The sequence below is a fragment of the Tachyglossus aculeatus genome, chromosome 10 (assembly GCF_015852505.1).
Source record: "Tachyglossus aculeatus isolate mTacAcu1 chromosome 10, mTacAcu1.pri, whole genome shotgun sequence".
Taxonomy (NCBI): domain Eukaryota; kingdom Metazoa; phylum Chordata; class Mammalia; order Monotremata; family Tachyglossidae; genus Tachyglossus; species Tachyglossus aculeatus.
Window position 1 is genome coordinate 23,737,571 of NC_052075.1, and position 19,169 is coordinate 23,756,739.

Here is a 19,169-nt window from a genome sequence, read left to right on the forward strand (position 1 = left end):
TATCCCCTCTTAAAATCGATCAGTCAGTGGCATTTATCGAGTAGCTACTGTGTGCAAATCTAATGTCACACTTCAAAACTTCTGGAGTCAAATATAATAATGATGATGACATTTATTAAGCGCTTACTATGTGCAAAGTACTGTTCTAAGTGCTGGGGAGTTTGCAAGGTGATCAGGTTGTCCCACGGGGGGCTCACAGTCTTAATCCCCATTTTACAGATGAGGTAGCTGAGGCACAGAGAAGTTAAGTGATTTGCCCAAAGTCACACAGCTGACAAGTGGCAGAGCCGGGATTTGAACTGATGACCTCCGACTCCAAAGCCCGTGCTCTTTCCACTGAGCCACGCTGCTTCCCCAAATCAAATATACCCTTGGTTTTGACTATTCTGATCCTCCCTAATATTTAAGAAGGAACAATATACTTTTAAGAGAGCCTAGCCATCCAGAATTTGCTTTCTTTTAAATGAATTGTCTAGAACAAAGCATTGTACTAAGAGCCTGACAAGTATAATTACAACCTGCTGATTTTCTTTTTCATGTCATTGGAGCATCTGCAGAACCTGGAAAACTCTTAAAATTGATGCTTTAGGAAATCCCATTAAGGCACTCAGTGAAGCAATAGGATAGTGCAATAGAGTGGAAGGTTGGCATTATATCAAAACAGAAAAACGTCTTTTGATAAAATGTCAGGGACGCCTTTTTTCAGGTCATTGGATTATTTCCAGCAGTTTGGTGATCTCTTCATGGTATAAAGATAGAATGGTAATCTAGGGTTACTTACACTTATGCAGCAAGAAATGTCAATGGTTAATGAAAGGACTATTAGAAATGAGAGCAAAGTTTAAGATGGATGGATGATAGTCATGATAATAGCATTGTTCTTAATTGTCAGCTCTCCCTGTTGTGAAGTTGAATTTTCTTGTCTCAGTCTACACTGTTTATAAAACAAGAAATGGCTTCTATTCCATCTTTATCCTTCTTGACTTCTCAGCTGCCTTTGACACTGTCGAAACACCCCTTTCAATCAATCAATCAGTCGTATTTAATGAGCGCGTACCAAGTGCAGAGCACTGTACATTGGGCTTGGGAGACTACAATGCAACAGAATTAGCAGACACTTTGCCTGCCCATTATTCAAACTTGGCTTCACTGACACTTTCCTCTTTTAGTTCTCCTCCTATCTCTCTGGCTGCTCATTGGCAGTCTCTTTTGCAGGCCACCCCTCTGCCTCACCCTCTTATTGTGGGAGTCCCTCAAGTCTCAGTTCTAGGGTCCCTTCTATTCTCCATCTACACACATTCCCTTGGAAAATTCAATAACTCTCATGGCTTCTACCACCATCTCTATGCAGATGATTCCCAAATCTACGTCTCCTGCCCTGATCTCTCTCTCTTTCTCTGCAGTCTTGTATTTTCTCCTGCCTTCAGAACATCTCCACTTGGATGTCCCACCAATACCTCAAACTTAACATGTCCAAAGGAGAACTCCTTATCTTCCCACCTAAAGCCCCTCCTCTCCTTGACTTTCCCATCACTGTACACAGCACTACCATTCTCCCTGCCTCACAAGCCTATAACTTTGGCATTATCCTTGTCTCATTCAACCTACATATACAATTTGTCACAAAATCCTTTGGGTCAACTTTCACAGTATCACTAAAATCTGTCGTTTCCTCTCAATCCAAACTGCTACCACATTAATCCAAGCATTTATCCTATCCCACCTTGACTATTGCAAAATCCTCCCTGTTGACCTCCCTGTCTCCAGTATCTTCCCACTCCAGGTCATACTTCATTCTGCCGCCTGGGTCATTTTTTTACAAAAATGTTCAGTCCATGGTCCCCCACTCAAGCACCTGCAGTGGTTTTCATCCATCTCCAAATAAAACATTAGCTCCTTACCATCGGCTTTAAAGCTCTTAATCACCTTGCCCTACCTTCCTTGCTTCCCTGATTTTGCACGAGAAGCAGCGTGGCTCAGTGGAAAGAACCCGGGCTTGGGAGTCAGAGGTCATGGGTTCTAATCCTGCCTCTGCCACTGGTCAGTTGTGTGACTTTGGGCAAGTCACTTTACTTCTCTGTGCCTCAGTTCCCTCATCTGCAAAATGGGGATTAAGACTGTGAGCTCCACGTGGGACAAGCTGATTACCTTGTATCACCCCTAGCGCTTAGAAAAGTGCTTGGCACATAGTAAGCGCTCAACAAATACCATTATTATTATTATTATTATTACTACTACTACAACCCGGCCCACACAGTTCACTCCACTAATGCCAATCTACTCAGTGTACCTCGAATTTGTCTATCTCACTGACAACCTCTCACCCATGTCCTGCCTCTGCCCTGGAATGCCCTCTATCTTCATAGTCAACAGACTATCCACTCACTCCACCTTGAAGGACTTATTGAAGATACATCTTCTCCAAGAGGCCTTTCCCGACTAGGCCCTCATTTTCACTTTTGCCATGTCCTTCTACGTCGCCCTTGTACTTTGATTTGCATCCTTTCTTCCCCCCTTCCTCTGCCCAATACCAGTTAGGTACATAACTGTAATTTATTTATTTATATCAATGTCCGTCTCCCCCTCTAGGCTCTAACCTCATTATGGGCAGGGAACATGTCTACCAACTCTGTCATATTGTACTCTCCCTAGAGCTTAGTGCGGTTCTCCGCATACAGTAAGCACTCAATGAATCCTTTGGATCTCACCGCAGTAAGCCTGGGTTTTCTGCAAGATATTTTTGGTTAAATGTGGGATGGAATTTACATACAGTACATTTGTATTTCATTGCAAACTTCATGGGTTGTTTTCCAAGTGAGCCTGCTTTTTAGTTCTGTTTGCTTGTCTTTGGCTAACCCAAGGAGAACCATCTTATGAGAGGCAGTGGCAGGGTTTCAGCACAGATACTACAGAGAAAATCCTACAACTTAGTTTAATCTTCCATCTGCCTCATGGAGAGAAACTGTTTAAGCCCTGCCTTGGGCTCCGAATTCTGCTCAATCCTTTTTCTTTGGCCATCTCATTCACCATAGGGGATTGGAGAAAAGAATGAGACCGAAGGTTAAAATGGTAATTGTGGTTATGAAAAAAAGCCACAATGGGCAGGAGAGGCATCCTGGCTCAATCCCATTTTAAATTAAAGGTCAAGGAATGAGTTAGTTGGCATGGAGATGAAATGAGATTTTGTTCAATGGAGGAATGGATCCACACTAGCAAAAGAGAGCGAGATCAACCTAACAAAGGTTAGTCAAGTCAGTGGAAAGAAGAGAACACTTATTTAGTCAAAATCTTTCTATTTAACCAAAACCAAAATGATATACAACTTTGCTGATTTGTCCTGCACCTGTTTCACAGGCAACAAAAGAGCACAGGTCTGGGCGTCAGTCAAGCAATCGATGATATTTATTGAGTATTTATTGTGTGCAGCATTATACAAGTACTTGGGAGAGTATTATTATTTTTATTACTCTCCCTACTGTTTAGTACAGTGCTCTGCACACAGTAAGTGCTCAATAAATACTAATAAACGATTGTTTGAAATGTAGGACTTTCCAGCCACATCCACCCTCATCAGTAGCTCCTCATCTTCAGTGCCATGGGTTTGGATATAAAGGACAGCGCTGCTGACTGTTTGCCTGCATCTCTCTTAAATACGGCTATTCTTAGGGTTAGCAGATAAGGCATCTGACTGAGGTGATAAAGGCACAATTTTCTTTCCAGTCCCTTTCACAGTTGGTACCCAGAAAGATTGCTTCCGCTCTGCAGTTGAGGCACATGTGCTATTTGCATTACCTGACACTGTTTCTGATTCTGCCTCCTGCTACAATTGTCTCTCTAAATCTTCTTTTCAAAAGTACCACTCCATTCCAGGCTGTCACCCAACAAGCCAACTTCTGTTGCAGTAGCCTTCCTAAAGTCTATTCCTCTGCTGCCTCAGTTGCCACTTTGTAATACTGAATCTTTGGAGTCTACTGAAACTGCCATCTTCTTTTTTAACTGTTCCCTCTACCTGTTTGCCATAACTTTGACTATCACTCAGGAGTCAGAATCTTAGACGAAGAATATCTTTCTAGATTATCCATCCCCCCCCCCCAAAAAAAAGTCTCCAAGAAAGAACAATAAAAGGCCATCCCGATAAAGTTTATGAAAGTGAGGAGAAGGAGGATACATTGAGATGTGGGAGCAAGAGGTGGAATGGAAAACAGCCCCAGGCAACAACTGGAAGTACAACAACAGCACCAACAACCAATGTGTTGATACCCAAAGTGAGAACACAGGAAAAAGCTATATATAAATACCGTGGTGTGGATGGTGTGTCACTCTGTGATTTTTTCAATCATAACCTTTCCACTCAGATAAAAGTAGCATCTTCAACTAAAGGATGGTTTTCTTTGTGTGTGTGTGTGTGTGTGTGTGTGCGCGCTCTGCATGCAGTAAGCGCTCAGTAAATACGATTGAATGAATGAATGTGTGTGCATTTGTGTGTGTGCGTGTGTGTGTGTGTGTGCATGGACACACGTGCATTAAGGTAAGAAAGGGATGATACAGAAATGAGAGTATTTCTCATTTTGGAAACTGGCGTTTTCTTCTTTAAAAATCAATCAGTAGATTTACTGAGCACTGCCTGGGTGCTGACCATAGTATTAAGTGTTGAGGAAAGCATGATAGAGATAGAAGACCCTGACCTCAAGACAGTCTATTACAGATAAAGGATTTAATATGGTTTAGAATATGCATGCTGTCTTTCCCCACTCCATTCCATACTTCTCTGGTCATTTTTATAGAGCCCTTCAGTCTACATTTCCCCACTCCTCAAGAATCTCCAGTGATTGCCCATCCTCCTCCGCATCAAAGAGAAACTCCTTACTGTTGTCTTTAAAACACTCAATCACCTTCCTCCCTCCTATCTTACCGCTCTGATTTCCTACTACAATTCTGCCCACATACTTCACTCCTCTTAATGTCAACCAACTCACTGTACGTCGATCTCACCTATCTTGCAGTTAATCCCTTGCCCGTGACCTGCTTCTGGTCTGGAATTACCCTTCGTCTTCATATCCGAGAGACGATCACTCTCCCCATCTTCAAAACTTTAGTTAAATTGCAACTCGTCCAAGAGATGTACTGTACTATTATATTGTGTTCTCCTGAACACTTAGCACAGTACTCTGCTACAATAAGCACTCAATAAATATTATTGATTAATTTAAGTGCTATGGGGTTTGTGGGAGTTTAAGGGCCTAGGTGGAGTAAAAGGCTTAAATTCATTCATTCATTCAGTCGTATTTATTGAGCGCTTACTGTGTGCAGAGCACTGTTCTAAGTGCTTGGGAAGTACAAGTTGGCAACATATAGAGATGGTCCCTACCCAACAACGGGCTCACAGTCTAGAAGGGGGAGACAGACAACAAAATATATTAACAAAATAAAATAAGTAGAATAGTAAGTATGTACAAGTAAAATAAATACAGTAAAAAATCTGTACACATGGCAGTTGGGGTATGATAATAATGATAACAATAAAATAATAATAGTACTTGCTAAGTGCTTTCTTTGTGCCAAGGACTATACTAAGCACTGGAGTAGATACAAGCTAAACAGATGGGACACAGTCCCTGTCCCACATGAGACTCATAGTCTAAGGGGCAGATGAAGAAGTTGAGGCACAGAGAAGTTAAATGCCCAAGGCCACACAGCAGAAAAATAGGGGAGGCAAGATTAGATCCGAAATCAATCAATCAATCAATTCATATTTATTGAGTGCTTACTGTGTGCAGAGCACTGTACTAAGCGCTTGGGAAGTACAAGTTGGCAACATATAGAGACAGTCCCTACCCAATTGATGTGGAGATCAATTAATCAATCCATCAATCAATCATATTAACTGTGTGCGGAGCCCTGTGCTAAGCGCTTGAGAGAGTACAATATAACTGTTGATAGACACACTCCCTGCCCACACTGAGCTTACAGTCTAAAGGGGGAGATAGACATCAATATAAATAAATAAATGATGGCTATAAGTGCTGTGGGGCTGAGGGAGGGATGAATTAAGGGAACAACTCAGGATGACAGAGTAGGAGAAGACGAAATGAGGGTTTAGTCAGGGAAGGCCTCTTGGATAAGGCTTTGAAGGTGGGGAGAGTGAATATCAGATCTGAGGAGGGAGGGCATTCCAGATCCCAGATCCCAGATTCCCCTGCCTCCTAGGCCCATACTCTCTCCACTAGGCCGCACCGCTTCTCCATTTAGGAAGTTTTCAAGGGTTCATTTAGAGACCTTAAAAGCAGCCTACCTGCAGGAAATGCAGCCCTGGTATAAAACAGAGGAAATGCAGGGTGCCACGAACCCCTGAGGCTCCCCCAGGATAATATTCTTAGAATGCCAACTGTTATAAAAGAGCTCTCACCTCTGCAGTGTGCTCAGTGCCTGCTACAGTTAGGGCAGAGCTTTACAGGGCCACCTGTGCTTGGTCCTTCAGCCTTTCTCCTTAGTATCTTCAAGATAAATCAATCACTAGTTTTCACTGAGTACCCCCGCCTGGGAGCATCCAGTAGAGAAAGTAAACATCATCCATTGCCCTCAAGGAGTATACAATCTAGTGGAGGACAGAGATAGTAAAGTAATGTACAGATTGGAGGAAGAAGGTAAAAGGGATGTGTGCATGAATTAGTGACTAAGTAAGGGGGATATAAAGCAAGTTGCTTTGAGATTATTTGGGGAAGACCTTCTGAAGGAAATAGCATTGTAGAAAGGTTTCAAAGATAGGGAGAGCTGCAGGTTCTCGGATTGGAAAGAGGAGAAAGCCCCAGGCATCGAGCAAGGACTCGAGCAAGAAGTCAGTGGTGGAAGAGAAGCAGCATGGCTCAATGGAAAGAGCACAGATTTAGGAGTCAGAGGTCATTCGTTCTAATCCCGGCTACGTCCCTTGTGAGCTGTGTGACTTTGGGCAAGTTACTTAACTTCTCTGTGCCCTGTTACCTCATCGGTAAAATGGGGATTAAAGACTGTGAGCCCCACGTGGGACAACCTGGTTACCTTGTATCTCCCCCAGTGCTTAGAACAGTGCTTGGCACATAGTAAGCACTTAACATACCATTATTATTATTATTATTAAGAGGCAAGAAAGAGGCTCGATCAGTAGATTAGCTGGAGAAGAGTGAAGATTGTGAGGTGGGGTAGTGGGTGAAGAGAGTAGATTAGTAGTGGAGAGAGAGCTGATCGAATGCTTCAAAGTCCACTGTCAGTAATTTCTTCTTTTTGGAGACGAGTGGATAACCACCAGAGGCTTTGAGGAATGGGGAATGTGGGGAATTTGAGGAATGTGGGCCTATGGCATTTTAGGAAAATGATCAAGCAGTAGAGTAAAATATTGACTGAGAAGGATTACATTTGAGCAAGATCACCAACAAAGAGGTTGATGTAGGAGCCATCATCTGCATCTTCATCGCCAAGTGTCTATTCAGTAGGCACCAAATGGACTAATGAACTGTTAATAGATTATGCATCTGATGGACTGCGTTAGAATTGTGATTCAAGCCTGCTAAAATTTGAATAGTTAAAAAAAACCCCAAAAATCTGATAAAAATGAAATTTGCTTTGACAGTGAATCTCAAAAAAAAATAAACATTGTATTTTTACTTTGAGAGCATATGATCTTTGTGACTTTGATAGAGATGTCTATTTAGTTTGGCAGGCGAGGAGAGTTTTCCAGAAAGACGATTTCCTACTTGCAATTGGAAAATATAATTTATGGGCACCCACTCATCCTCGTTGCTGGTTTTCAAGAGTTTGGACTACCTGCTTCAAGATAGAAAGATTTTGATGGGAAACACATACTGAGGGAAGGAAATGAGGGGAGTGTTTTTATATAGACATGGAAGCCCTCCCAAAAAAGGCTTCAACTTGCATGTCTAGCAGAGATTCAGATGAGTAATTTTAGCATCCCTTCTAACCTGAGGACGACTTGGAAGGAGGGCCTAGATTATTAATGATAATTAATAATAATTGTGGTATTTTTTAAGCACTTCCTATGTGCCCGGTACTGTACTAAACACTGGGGTGAATACGGTTTGGACACAGTCCCTGTCCCACAAAGGCTCACAGTCTTAATCCCCATTTTACAGATGACTCAACTGAGGCACAGAAAGGTGAAATGACTTGCCCAAGGTCATACAGCAGACAAATGGCAGAGCTGGCATTTGAACCCAGGACTTTCTGACTCGCAGGCCCTTGCTCTATCCACTAGGCCACACTGCTTTAACATGTCAGCGTGGCTCAGTGGAAAGAGCCCGGGCTTTGGAGTCAGAGGTCATGGGTTCAAATCCCGGCTCTGCCAATTGTCAGCTGTGTGACTTTGGGCAAGTCACTTCACTTCTCTGGGCCTCAGTTCCCTCATCTGTAAAATGGGGATGAAGACTGTGAGCCCGCCGTGGGACAAACTGATCACCTTGTAACCTCCCCAGGGCTTAGAAAGGTGCTTTGCACATAGTAAGCGGTTAATAAATGCTATTATTATTATTATTATTATTATTATTATTATTATTATTATTATTATTACGTCCATTTTGGGGGCTGCAGCACTGTGGCCAAGACCATGAGATGGAAATTACATCCGATAGCTGTTGGAAATGGTTCTGAGAAAGTGCCGATGAACAAGCTGCATGGCCTCATCTGTGCAGTTGGCTCCAGCAAACTGCTGGCATTGGGCAGGAGTCACAGTCTGGTTCAGGAGACGGCGGGATAGTTGTCATTTTGAATGGTGATCTGGGAATACTGGTTCCCAATTCTTACCCTTCCAAATCCCCAGTTTCATTGAGGTGCTGCCCATCTCAGGGTTCCATGCGTTTACTTTCAGTAACCAGTACTCAGAGTCTCTTGTGTCTGCCCTAGCACTTAGTGTAGCACTTGCACATAGTAAGTGCTTATCAGATCACGTGGGGAAGCAGTGTGGCCTAATGGATGGCCCTGGGAGTCAGGACAACCTGGGTTCTAATCCTTGCTCTGCCACTTGTCTTCTGGGTGACCTTGGGCAAGTCACTTCACTTCTCTGTGCCTCAGTTCCCTCATCTGTAAGATGGGGATTAAGACTGTGTCCCATGTGGGCCATGGATTGGGTCCAACCTGATTAGCTTTTATCTACCTCAGCGCTTAGTACGGTGCCTGGTACATTGTAAAGCGCTTAACAAATACCATAAATAAATCAAGCAACAAGAAAGACCCCTATTGTGATCATTGTTGTTGTTATTATTGTTATGAATCTATTTCACTGGGCAGCGTCACAGATTCATTCTTCTTGGTGACTACGGGCTCATGTGAAAATCACAGGCTGCCAGAGCTGTCCAGCAGCTACTCCTGGCTGGAGTTCCCACCTCTGGCCACAGCTGGAGCACAGGTGGCCTCAGCCTGTGGCTGCAATCAATCAGTAGTATTTATTGAGCACTTACTATGTGCAGAGCACTGCGCTAAGCGCTCAGGAGAATACAGTACAAAAGAATTAGCACACACATTCCCTGCCCATAACGAGCTAACAGTCTCGATCGCTTCTTCTCAGTTTAGATCCCAGTCATGTTTAGTCGTTCAGTGCTCTGCACACAGTAAGCGCTCAATAAATACCATCATTCATTTCATTCATTCATTCATTGTCGTATTTATTGAGCGCTTACTGTGTGCAGAGCACTGTACTAAGCACTTGGGAAGTACAAGGTGGCAAAATACAGAGACGGTCCCTACCCAACAGTGGGCTCACAGTCTAGAAGGGGGAGACAGACAACAAAACATATTAACAGAATAAAATAAGTAGAATAAATATGTACAAGTAAAATAAATAAATAGAGTAATAAGTAAAATAAATAAATGGAGTAATAAGTAAAATAAATACATAAATAGAGTAATAAGTAAAATAAATAAATAAATAGAGTAATAAGTAAAATAAATAGAGTAATAAGTAAAATAAATAGAGTAATAAGTAAAATAAATAGAGAAATAAATAAATAGAGTAGCGATCGATCGGTAAAATAAATTGATCGATAGCACTGAAACCCATGCAGCAGCCTTGAGTTCCCTCATGCTGTCTTCACGTTCTTGAGCAGTAGGAGCTCTGTGGAGAGTCCGGGGTCCGGCGGCAGATCAAAATGTATTGGGGTGAACCTGGAAGTTGGAATGGCAACTTGGAAGTTGGAAAAGTGCCACGCTGCTCATGCTGGCTGTCTGGAGGGAGCTGTATACTTGAGATCACACCCCCTCAGGTCTGAGCCAAAGGTTCGGCAGGGGACCCTCTTCCGGGCATAGATTTGCCCCATGTTGCAGAGGCAGGGAGAGTGGTCCCCACAGCTTGGAGTGGGTCTATTGGCATTTGGAAGCTCCCCAAGCACCCTGCTCCTATTCATGGTACTACAAGTGTAAGGAGTACTGGGATTCACTGGAGCTAGAAATCTGTCCTGGGGCCCAGGATCAAGTCATTTTACCTCTTTTTCTTTGCACTGAGCGGTTTTGAAGAAGGAGCAATATTAAGCGCCATCTGACAACAGCGATGAACAATTTCAATTCCTGAAACTATTCTTGGTGTCCTGACAAATAGTTAATGATATTCCTGTCCTCTTTTTAGTAATAATAATAATAATGATGATGGCATTTATTAAGCGCTTACTATGTGCAAAGCACTGTTCTAAGCGCTGCGGGGGAATACAAGGTGATCAGGTTGTCCCACGTGGGGCTCACAGTCTTGATCCCCATTTTACAGATGAGGAAACTGAGGCTCAGAGAAGTTAAGTGACTTGCCCAAGGTCACAGAGCAGACATGTGGCAGAGCTGGGATTCGAACCCATGACCTCTGACTCCAAAGCCCGTGCTCTTTCCAGTGAGCCATGCTGCTTCTCTAAGCCATGCTGCTTTTTGCCCTGTCGATTTTGGTACTTAAATTTCCATAACAGTAATTTTCAAAATTCATCTCTCTGCTGAGCAGTCACTGAAGTAGAGTTAAACTTAGCTGCCCTTCATTCATTAGTTTTTGTGGGGGCTTATTGTGGTTTTTTTGTAAATATCATTTCATTGACATGTTTTTGTTACTCTGCCTTTCTGGCTTTGCTTATCACCTCTCTGGTCAACTGCCTTGATGTTAATGACTTTCAATCACTAACAACCTTGGATGAATTTGAATTTGCTAGGAAAAGGCCGCATTTTCATTGCTATAACATTCCTCATTTCCCTTTGGCTGATGAATGTTGAAATCTGTTGGGTTGCTAAGGATGCCAAGAATCAGTGTCAAAATGAATATCGCTGCAGGTTGTGCACTGATCAAATATAATTCAGTATTTGTAGAATGATGGGCAGCTTATTTTCACTTTGCTTTCTGTTTTTCAAGGTGACGACCCTTGTCAACACAAGCAACAAAGGACCATCTGGTAAAAAGAAAGGTAGATCTAAGAAGGCCCACGTCTTAGCTGCCTCCGTAGAACAGGCAACTCAAAACTTCCTGGATAAAGGTGAACAGATTGCTAAAGAAAGTCAAGATCTCAAAGAAGAATTGGTTGCAGCAGTAGAAGATGTACGCAAACAAGGTACGCAGAATATGTTTATTTTAGGAGAAGGTACATCTAACAATGAGATATCCAACACATCCTAAACTCACATCCTAATCCTGACCCTCTATATGCCTGGACCCTTTGCTCAGTGAGTTGTAATAGAGATCCACTTTTTTACATCATTTCTGTAAATGGTTTATATCATTTCTGTAATTCATGGGCTGTAATCCCAATTCTGCCTCATGTCTGCTGTGTGACATTGGGCAAGTCACTTCACTTCTCTGTGCCTCAGTTACCTCATCTGTAAAATGGGGATTAAGACTGTGAGCCCCAAGTGGGTCAACCTGATTACCTTGTATCTGCCCCAGCACTTAGAACAGTGCTTGGCACATAGTAAGTGCTTAACAAATACCGTTATTATTATTATTCTTATTCTAATCCCGGCTCCACCACTTATCTGCTGTGTGACCTTGAGCAAGTAACTTCACTTCTCTGTGCTTCAGTTACTTCATCTGTAAAATAGGGATTGAGATGGTGAGCCCCACGTAGGATGGGGACAGTGTCCAACCTAATTTGCTCATACCCACCCCAGCGCTTGATTCAGTGCCTGGCACAAAGTAAGCATTTAACAAATACCATAAATATTATTATTATTATTATCAAACCAGAAGACTAAGATAATAAATAGTGCAGCTATATACTCAGAGACACAATAGAGCACTGTTGCAGAGTCATCATCAGTCAATCAATGGTATTTATTGAGCATTTACTCTGTGCAGTGACTGTACTAGAGAAGCAGCGTGGCTCAGTGGAAAGAGCCCGGGCTTTGGAGTCAGAGGTCATGGGTTCAAATCCCGGCTCTGCCAGTTGTCAACTGTGTGACTTTGGGCAAGTCACTTAACTTCTCTGTGCCTCAGTTATCTCATCTGTAAAATGGGGATTAAGACTGTGAGCCCCCCGTGATACAACCTGATCACCTTGTAACCTCCCCAGTGCTTAGAGCAGTGCTTTGCACATAGTAAGCGCTTTACAAATGCCATTATTATTATTACTAAGCACTTAAGAAAGTACAATATAACAGATTTGGTAGACACACTTCCAACCCACAACAACCTCATAGTCTAGAGGGGGAGAGAGACATGAATATAAATAAATGAATTATGTGTGGTTTAGGGGAGGGTGAATGAAGGATGCAAATCCAAGGGCAAGGGGGATAGAGAAGGGCATGGGAAAATGGGAAATGAGACAGGTTCCACTTTGAGGTCCTCATCTACATGTTCCCATGGCTTCTCTGGTGCCACCCTAGCAGGTCTGAACAGTGATTGACCAGCATTGAATTCTGAGGAGCTGGTTTTATGGTACCCAAAATTAGGCACCCAGCAGTAATGCTCAGCCATGTTGTGTCAGTGGCGGCAGACTCCATGCCACTGAGAACTTGGTAGTGACTTTCGCTTCCTGTGACATGGCTGAGAATGGCGTTTGCCCTGACCCATTTGGGGTAGTGTAGTGCTAAAAAGGCTACCTGCCTTTTGCATGTAGTTTCTAATATTGATAAAAACTAGTTAAGGTATTTGTTAAGTGCTTACTAAGTGCCAGGCACTGTACTAAGCACTGGGGTAGATACAAACAAATCGGGTTAGTCACAGTGTCTGTCCCATGTGGGGCTCACAGTCTCAATCCCCGTTTTACAGATGAGGTAACTGCAGCACAGAGAAGTGAAGTGATTTCATTATCATCATCAATCGTATTTATTGAGCGCTTACTGTGTGCAGAGCACTCTACTAAGCGCTTGGGAAGTACAAGTTGGCAACATATAGAGACAGTCCCTACCCAACAGTGGGCTCACAGTCTAAAAGATTTGTCCAAGGTCACACAGCGGACAAGTGGCAGAGCCAGAATTAGAACCCATGACCTTCTAACTCCCGGGCCCATGCTCTATCCATTAAACCATGCTGCTTCTCATGCTTTTTCTGGCATTACTAGCCCCAGAATGCTTGAGATGTGGGAAATGCCCATGCCCCCCAACTCCCTTCCTTCCCATGCCTTCTCTGACCTCAGGCTTCTCCCATAGCGACAGTCTCTCATTACTGGTTCCTGTTTCAGGCAGCATGTAGGCACCTGGAGCCCTGACTAGGTACCCCTTCTTCCATGTATCAAGTAGGATCGGCAGGGCTAGCTATGTGACAGCCCTGAATGAATGTCTGATGGAGAGGCTGAACAGCAGAAGGAACAGGTAGAGCAGGTGGATATGCTCAGAGCCAAGAAAGAGAAAACATAAGTTAGAATCGAGACTAGAGCAATCTGGTGGTGGGGGTAGTGGGGAGGTGGATGGTCATCTGCCTGAAACAAAGTGAAGGTCATCTAATACCACAGGGATGCCCAGTCAAGTGCTAAGAAATGATAGCTTTGGGCTCCAAAGCAGCTAAGCTGGGATCGCCTAGTTGAGACAGGCCAACAAACAGAAAGTGCCAACAGAGTGTGAAATGAAAACAACCGACCCCCACCAGTGTGTACTTTGTCCCCTGCAAATTTGAGTGAATACAATCCTGTCAGCAAAAAGCACAAAAGGCTGCAGATTTCAGCTTTCCGATCTAAAAGAAACTTTTGTCACACGATCTCCAATATGCCTGATCGCCTTATAAAATCTTTTGTGTCCTAATACACCACAAGATGGTGACTTCTAAGTGGAAACTGAAGTTTTCTGAGATATTTTGTGGGCAAGTCACTTGACTTCTCTGAGCCTCAGTTACCTCATCTCTAAAATGGGGATTACGACTGTGAGCCCTACATGGGACAACCTGATCACCTTGTATGCCCCCAGTGCTTAGAACAGTGCTTTGCACGTAGTAAGTGCTTAACAGATGCCATCATTATGATTATTATTATTAAGCGGGGCAGAGCGAATCGATCTCTACCAAAGGGAGAGAAGACAGGACCGATTATCAAATCAGAAAGTAAATGCATTGCTAAAAACCTCGAATTATAAATCAAATGTTCAATTATATTTGTTCATTGTGCTGCCAGCCTGTTTTAAAAAATATTGTGAGCTCAAACAAGTGGTTTTACTGATGTTTATCTGTCTAAGTTTTCCAATGCTTGGTACTCCACTGTCCTCCGAAAGATATTTTGCTGCCTCGCAGAACATCAAAACTTGCTCGGCAATAGACTCACTTGAAGGATCCCTTGAAAATTTCATGGCTATGAGCATAAACTGTGATTATTTTAACTCCACCAAACCTTGTGACCTTTGAAGTCACCAGAGAAGAAATTAAAACCCTCCAGCGTCTATTTTCTCTGCTGTTATGAAAAGAAGACAGCAGATTCACTTGGCAGTAAAGATACTACACTTTCAATGCTGGCCAGTGGTTCACTGAAGACACCCTTCAATAATCCATTTCAATTAAATTCAGTCAAAATCAGATGGAATCGAAAGTGTTTTTAGGTTTATTCTGTATTATCAGCATAGCCTAATGGATAGGGCATGGGCCTGGGAGTTGTAAGGATCCGGGTTCTAATCCAGGCTCCGCCACTTGTCTGCTGTATAACCTTGGGCAAGTCAGTTCACTTCTCTGTGCCTTAGTTACCTTATCTGAAAAATGGGGATTAAGAGTGTTAGCCCTTTGTGGCACAGGGATTGTGTATCTACCTTGTATCTACCCAGTGCTTATTACAGTGCCTGGTATAAAGAGAGTGCTTAACAAATACCATAATAATAATAATTATTATTATTAATAAAACCCAGGCCATGCTAATTCCCTGTCCAATTATAATGAACACTGTTGAGCCTTGGACATAGTGGACATAGGGCTCCTTTCTGCTTCCACTTCACTGAACCCCCACACTGTCTGATTGACAGGGCAACTATGATCACTTCAGAAAGAGTTGATTCTGTGGGCTGATCATCCTCCCCCCAGCCCCAATCCCTCTTCCATACCCTAAAAGTACTTGATGCTCCAGGGTATGTTCTTTATTTAAGGTATAGCTTTCATAACTGCAGCTAACACTTGTCAAATGCCTAGGTGGTGTGAAAAGTGCCAAGAAAAAGTGTTGCTTGTCATCTGCCTGGAGTAAACTAGGAACACACCTTACCGAGAAATTGCTTAATTCTAGTAGAAAATCTCGTCTGCACTCGAAACTCCTCCTGGTCAAGAGTCAGGTTTATCAACTCTGTTGTACTGTATCAAATTGTGTCAGTCCCACCTTCACAGTGTCACTAAAATCTGCCCCTTCCTCTCGATCCAAACTGCTACCATGTTAATATAGTCACTCATTCTATCCCGACTGGATTACTGCATCAGCCTAATTGCTGACCTCCCAACCTCCTGTCTCTCCCCACTCCAGTCCATACTTCACTCTGCTGCCCAGATCATCCTTCTACAGAAGCATTCAGGACATGTCACCCCCCTCCTCAAAAGTCTCCAGTTGTTGCCCATCCACCTCCGTATCAACAAAAACTGCTCATCATTGGCTTTAAAGCACTCCATTACCTTGCCCCCTCCTATCTCACCTCGCTTCTCTCTTTCTACAACCCAGTCCACACACTAAGCTCCTCTTGTGCTAACCTTCTCACCATGCCTCGATCTCACCTGTCTCGCCGCTGACTACTGGCCCTGGTCCTACCTCTGTCCTGGAATTCCTTCCCTCCTCAAATCTGACAGACAATTCCTCTCACCCCCTTCAAAGCCTTGCTGAAGGCACATCTCCTTAAAGAGGCCTTTCCAGACTAAGCCCCCCCTTTTCCTCATCTTCCACTCCCTTCTGTGTTCTGACTTGCGCACTTTGCTCTTCTCTCCTCTCCATGCCCCACAGCAATTACATATATATTTGTAATTTTATTTATTTATATTCATGTCTGTTTATTTGTATTGATGTGTCTTCCCCCCACAATCCCCTACCCCAGACGGTGAGCTCCTTGTGGGCAGGGATTGTCACTCTTTATTGCCATATTGTACTTTCCCAAGTTCTTAGTACAGTGCTCTGTACACAGTAAGTGCTTAATAAATAGATTGAATGAATGAATGAATGAATGAATATCAATCAGCCAATCAATGGTATTTATTGAGAGCTCACTGTATGTAGATCACTCTACTAAGCACTTGGGAGACTCCAGTTTTCCTCATCTTATCCACATTTCCCAATCCCTTCTACATCTCCCTGACTTGCTCCCTTTGCTCTTCCCCCTCTCCCACCATCACAGCACTTATGTATATATCTGTAATTTTATTTATTTGTACTGATGTCTGTCTCCTCCCTTCTAGACTGTAAGCTTGTTGTGCACAGGGAATGTCACTGTTTATTGTTGTATTGAGTGCTTAGTACGGTGCTCTGCACTGTAGACCATTTGATTGCACATCAAGAGGTCCCTGGTTCATATCACGCTGAAAAGCAGTGTGACTTAGTGGATAGAGCTCGGGCCTGGGACTCAGAATAACCTGGGTTCTCATCTTGGCTCTGCTACATGTGCTCTTCTCACTGACTGATTCATTTGTTCTTCCTCTCCCTCCAAGACAAAACACCTCAATGTTCTTCAATAAGGCAGGACTGTGACTTCACGATTGGTTGCCGTTGCCACTTTACATGAGAATGCTAGCTGACTTCATAGCTAGAGCCACACATGGTTATTTAAATGGTTAAAGACAGAGTCCTCACTTAGCGCTAGAATAACTTTGCACTAGGCAACAGTGGTGATCTATGCCCGCAGAAACCACATCTGAAAACTACTGGTTTGGAAACATTTTGCTAGAAAGATATGTGTAATAGACAAATGCAAATCCATCAGCCAATCAGTGGTATTCATTGGATGTTTACTCTATGCAGAGTACTAAGGGCTTGGGAAAGGACAGATCCTCTGGACTGCAAGCTCATTATGGGCAGAGAACGCATCTGCTAATTTTTTTTGTTTTGTAATGACAATAATGAATAATTATGGGACTTGTTAAGCACTTACTACTTTCTAAGCACTGTTCTAAGTACAAGTCACGAGTTAATTGGGTTGGCTACAGTTCCTCCCCAACATGGGGCCCACAGTCTCAATCCCCATTTTACAGGTGAAGTAACTGAGGCACAGAGAAGTGAAGTGACTTGACCAAGGTCACAGAGCAGACAACTGGCAGAGCCGGGATTAAAACCCAAGTCCTTCTGGCTTCCAGACCCGTGTTGTATCCACTACACATTCCTGACTCTCCGTATGTTGTCCCTGTTTCAGCCTCTGTTTTGATTAGTGTCCTCCTTTCATGTTCCCACCCCTCTTTTCATGCTGCTAAGTAGAAGTGGTGTGGGGGAACAGGAGTATGATCCTGTGCATCCTTCCAGTAGTGTAGAAGGTACCAGATTAGAACCAGGCTCCATAGAGGCTCCAAAGAGTGGGGGAGATTGTGTTGTAAAAGTTTTGTCCAACCCCAGTCTCCACCACAACACATTTTCCTCAAAGAAATCCCTTCTTCTACACCACCCTAACCAAACCAGCCTTAATCTGAAATAATAGATGCAATCTAGTCTGTCCCTTTCAACAAAAACGTAGTGGCTCTACTGGGCATTTTGATTCAGTTTAGCATCCTAAATTGTGCTGAGGACTCTTGTCTTTTCTTTTAGGAGTTCATTCATTCATTCATTCAATCGTATTTATTGAGTGCTTACTGTGTGCAGAGCACTGTACTAAGCGCTTGGGAAGTACAAGTTGGCAACATATAGAGACGGTCCCTACCCAACAGTGGGCTCACAGTCTAGAAGGGGGAGACAGAGAACAAAACAAAACATATTAACAAAATAAAATAAATAGAATAAATATGTACAAATAAAATAGAGTAATAAATACGTACAAACATATATACATATATACAGGTGCTGTGGGGAGGGGAAGGAGGTAAGGCGGGGGGGATGGGGAGGGGGAGGAGGGGAAGAGGAAGGAGGGGGCTCAGTCTGGGAAGGCCTCCTGGAGGAGGTGAGCTCTCAGTAGGGCCTTGAAGGGAGGAAGAGAGCTAGCTAGGCAGATTGGCAGAAGGAGGGCATTCCAGGCCAGGGGGATGACGTGGGCCGGGGATCGACGGCGGGACAGGCGAGAACGAGGCACGGTGAGGAGATTAGTGGCAGAGGAGCGGAGGGTGCGGGCTGGACTGTAGAAGGAGAGAAGGGAGGTGAGGTAGGAGGGGGCGAGGTGATGGAGAGCCTTGAAGCCGAGGGTGAGGAGTTTTTGCCTGATGCATAGGTTGATTGGTAGCCACTGGAGATTTTTGAGGAGGGGAGTAACATGTCCAGAGCGTTTCTGGACAAAGACAATCCGGGCAGCGGCGTGAAGTATGGATTGAAGTGGGGAGAGACAGGACGATGGGAGATCAGAGAGTAGGCTGATACAGTAATCCAGATGGGATAGGATGAGAGCTTGAATGAGCAGGGTAGTGGTTTGGATGGAGAGGAAAGAGCAGATCTTGGCAATGTTGCGGAGGTGAGACTGGCAGGTTTTGGTGACGGCTTGGATGTGAGGGGTGAACGAGAGAGCGGAATCGAGGATAACACCAAGGTTGTGGGCTTGTGAGACGGGAAGGATGGTAGTGCCGTCAACAGTGATGGGAAAGTCAGGGAGAGGGCAAGGTTTCAAACTCTAATTGCTGAAGTAGTGGATTTTTCTGGCAGAGAATTCAGGCACCAACAGAC

The 19,169-nt window shown here is 43.6% G+C and overlaps 1 protein-coding gene across 2 annotated transcripts in view; it reads left to right on the forward strand.

Moving 5' to 3' along the window:
- CTNNA2 (catenin alpha 2) overlaps positions 1-19,169 on the forward strand; it is a 1,073,907-nt gene that overhangs the window by 214,976 nt on the left and 839,762 nt on the right. For both annotated transcript variants that reach the window (XM_038752080.1, XM_038752081.1), the window contains exon 4: positions 11,360-11,555. In XM_038752080.1, coding sequence (XP_038608008.1) covers positions 11,360-11,555 — 196 coding nt within the window. The remainder of the gene's footprint in view (positions 1-11,359; positions 11,556-19,169) is intronic.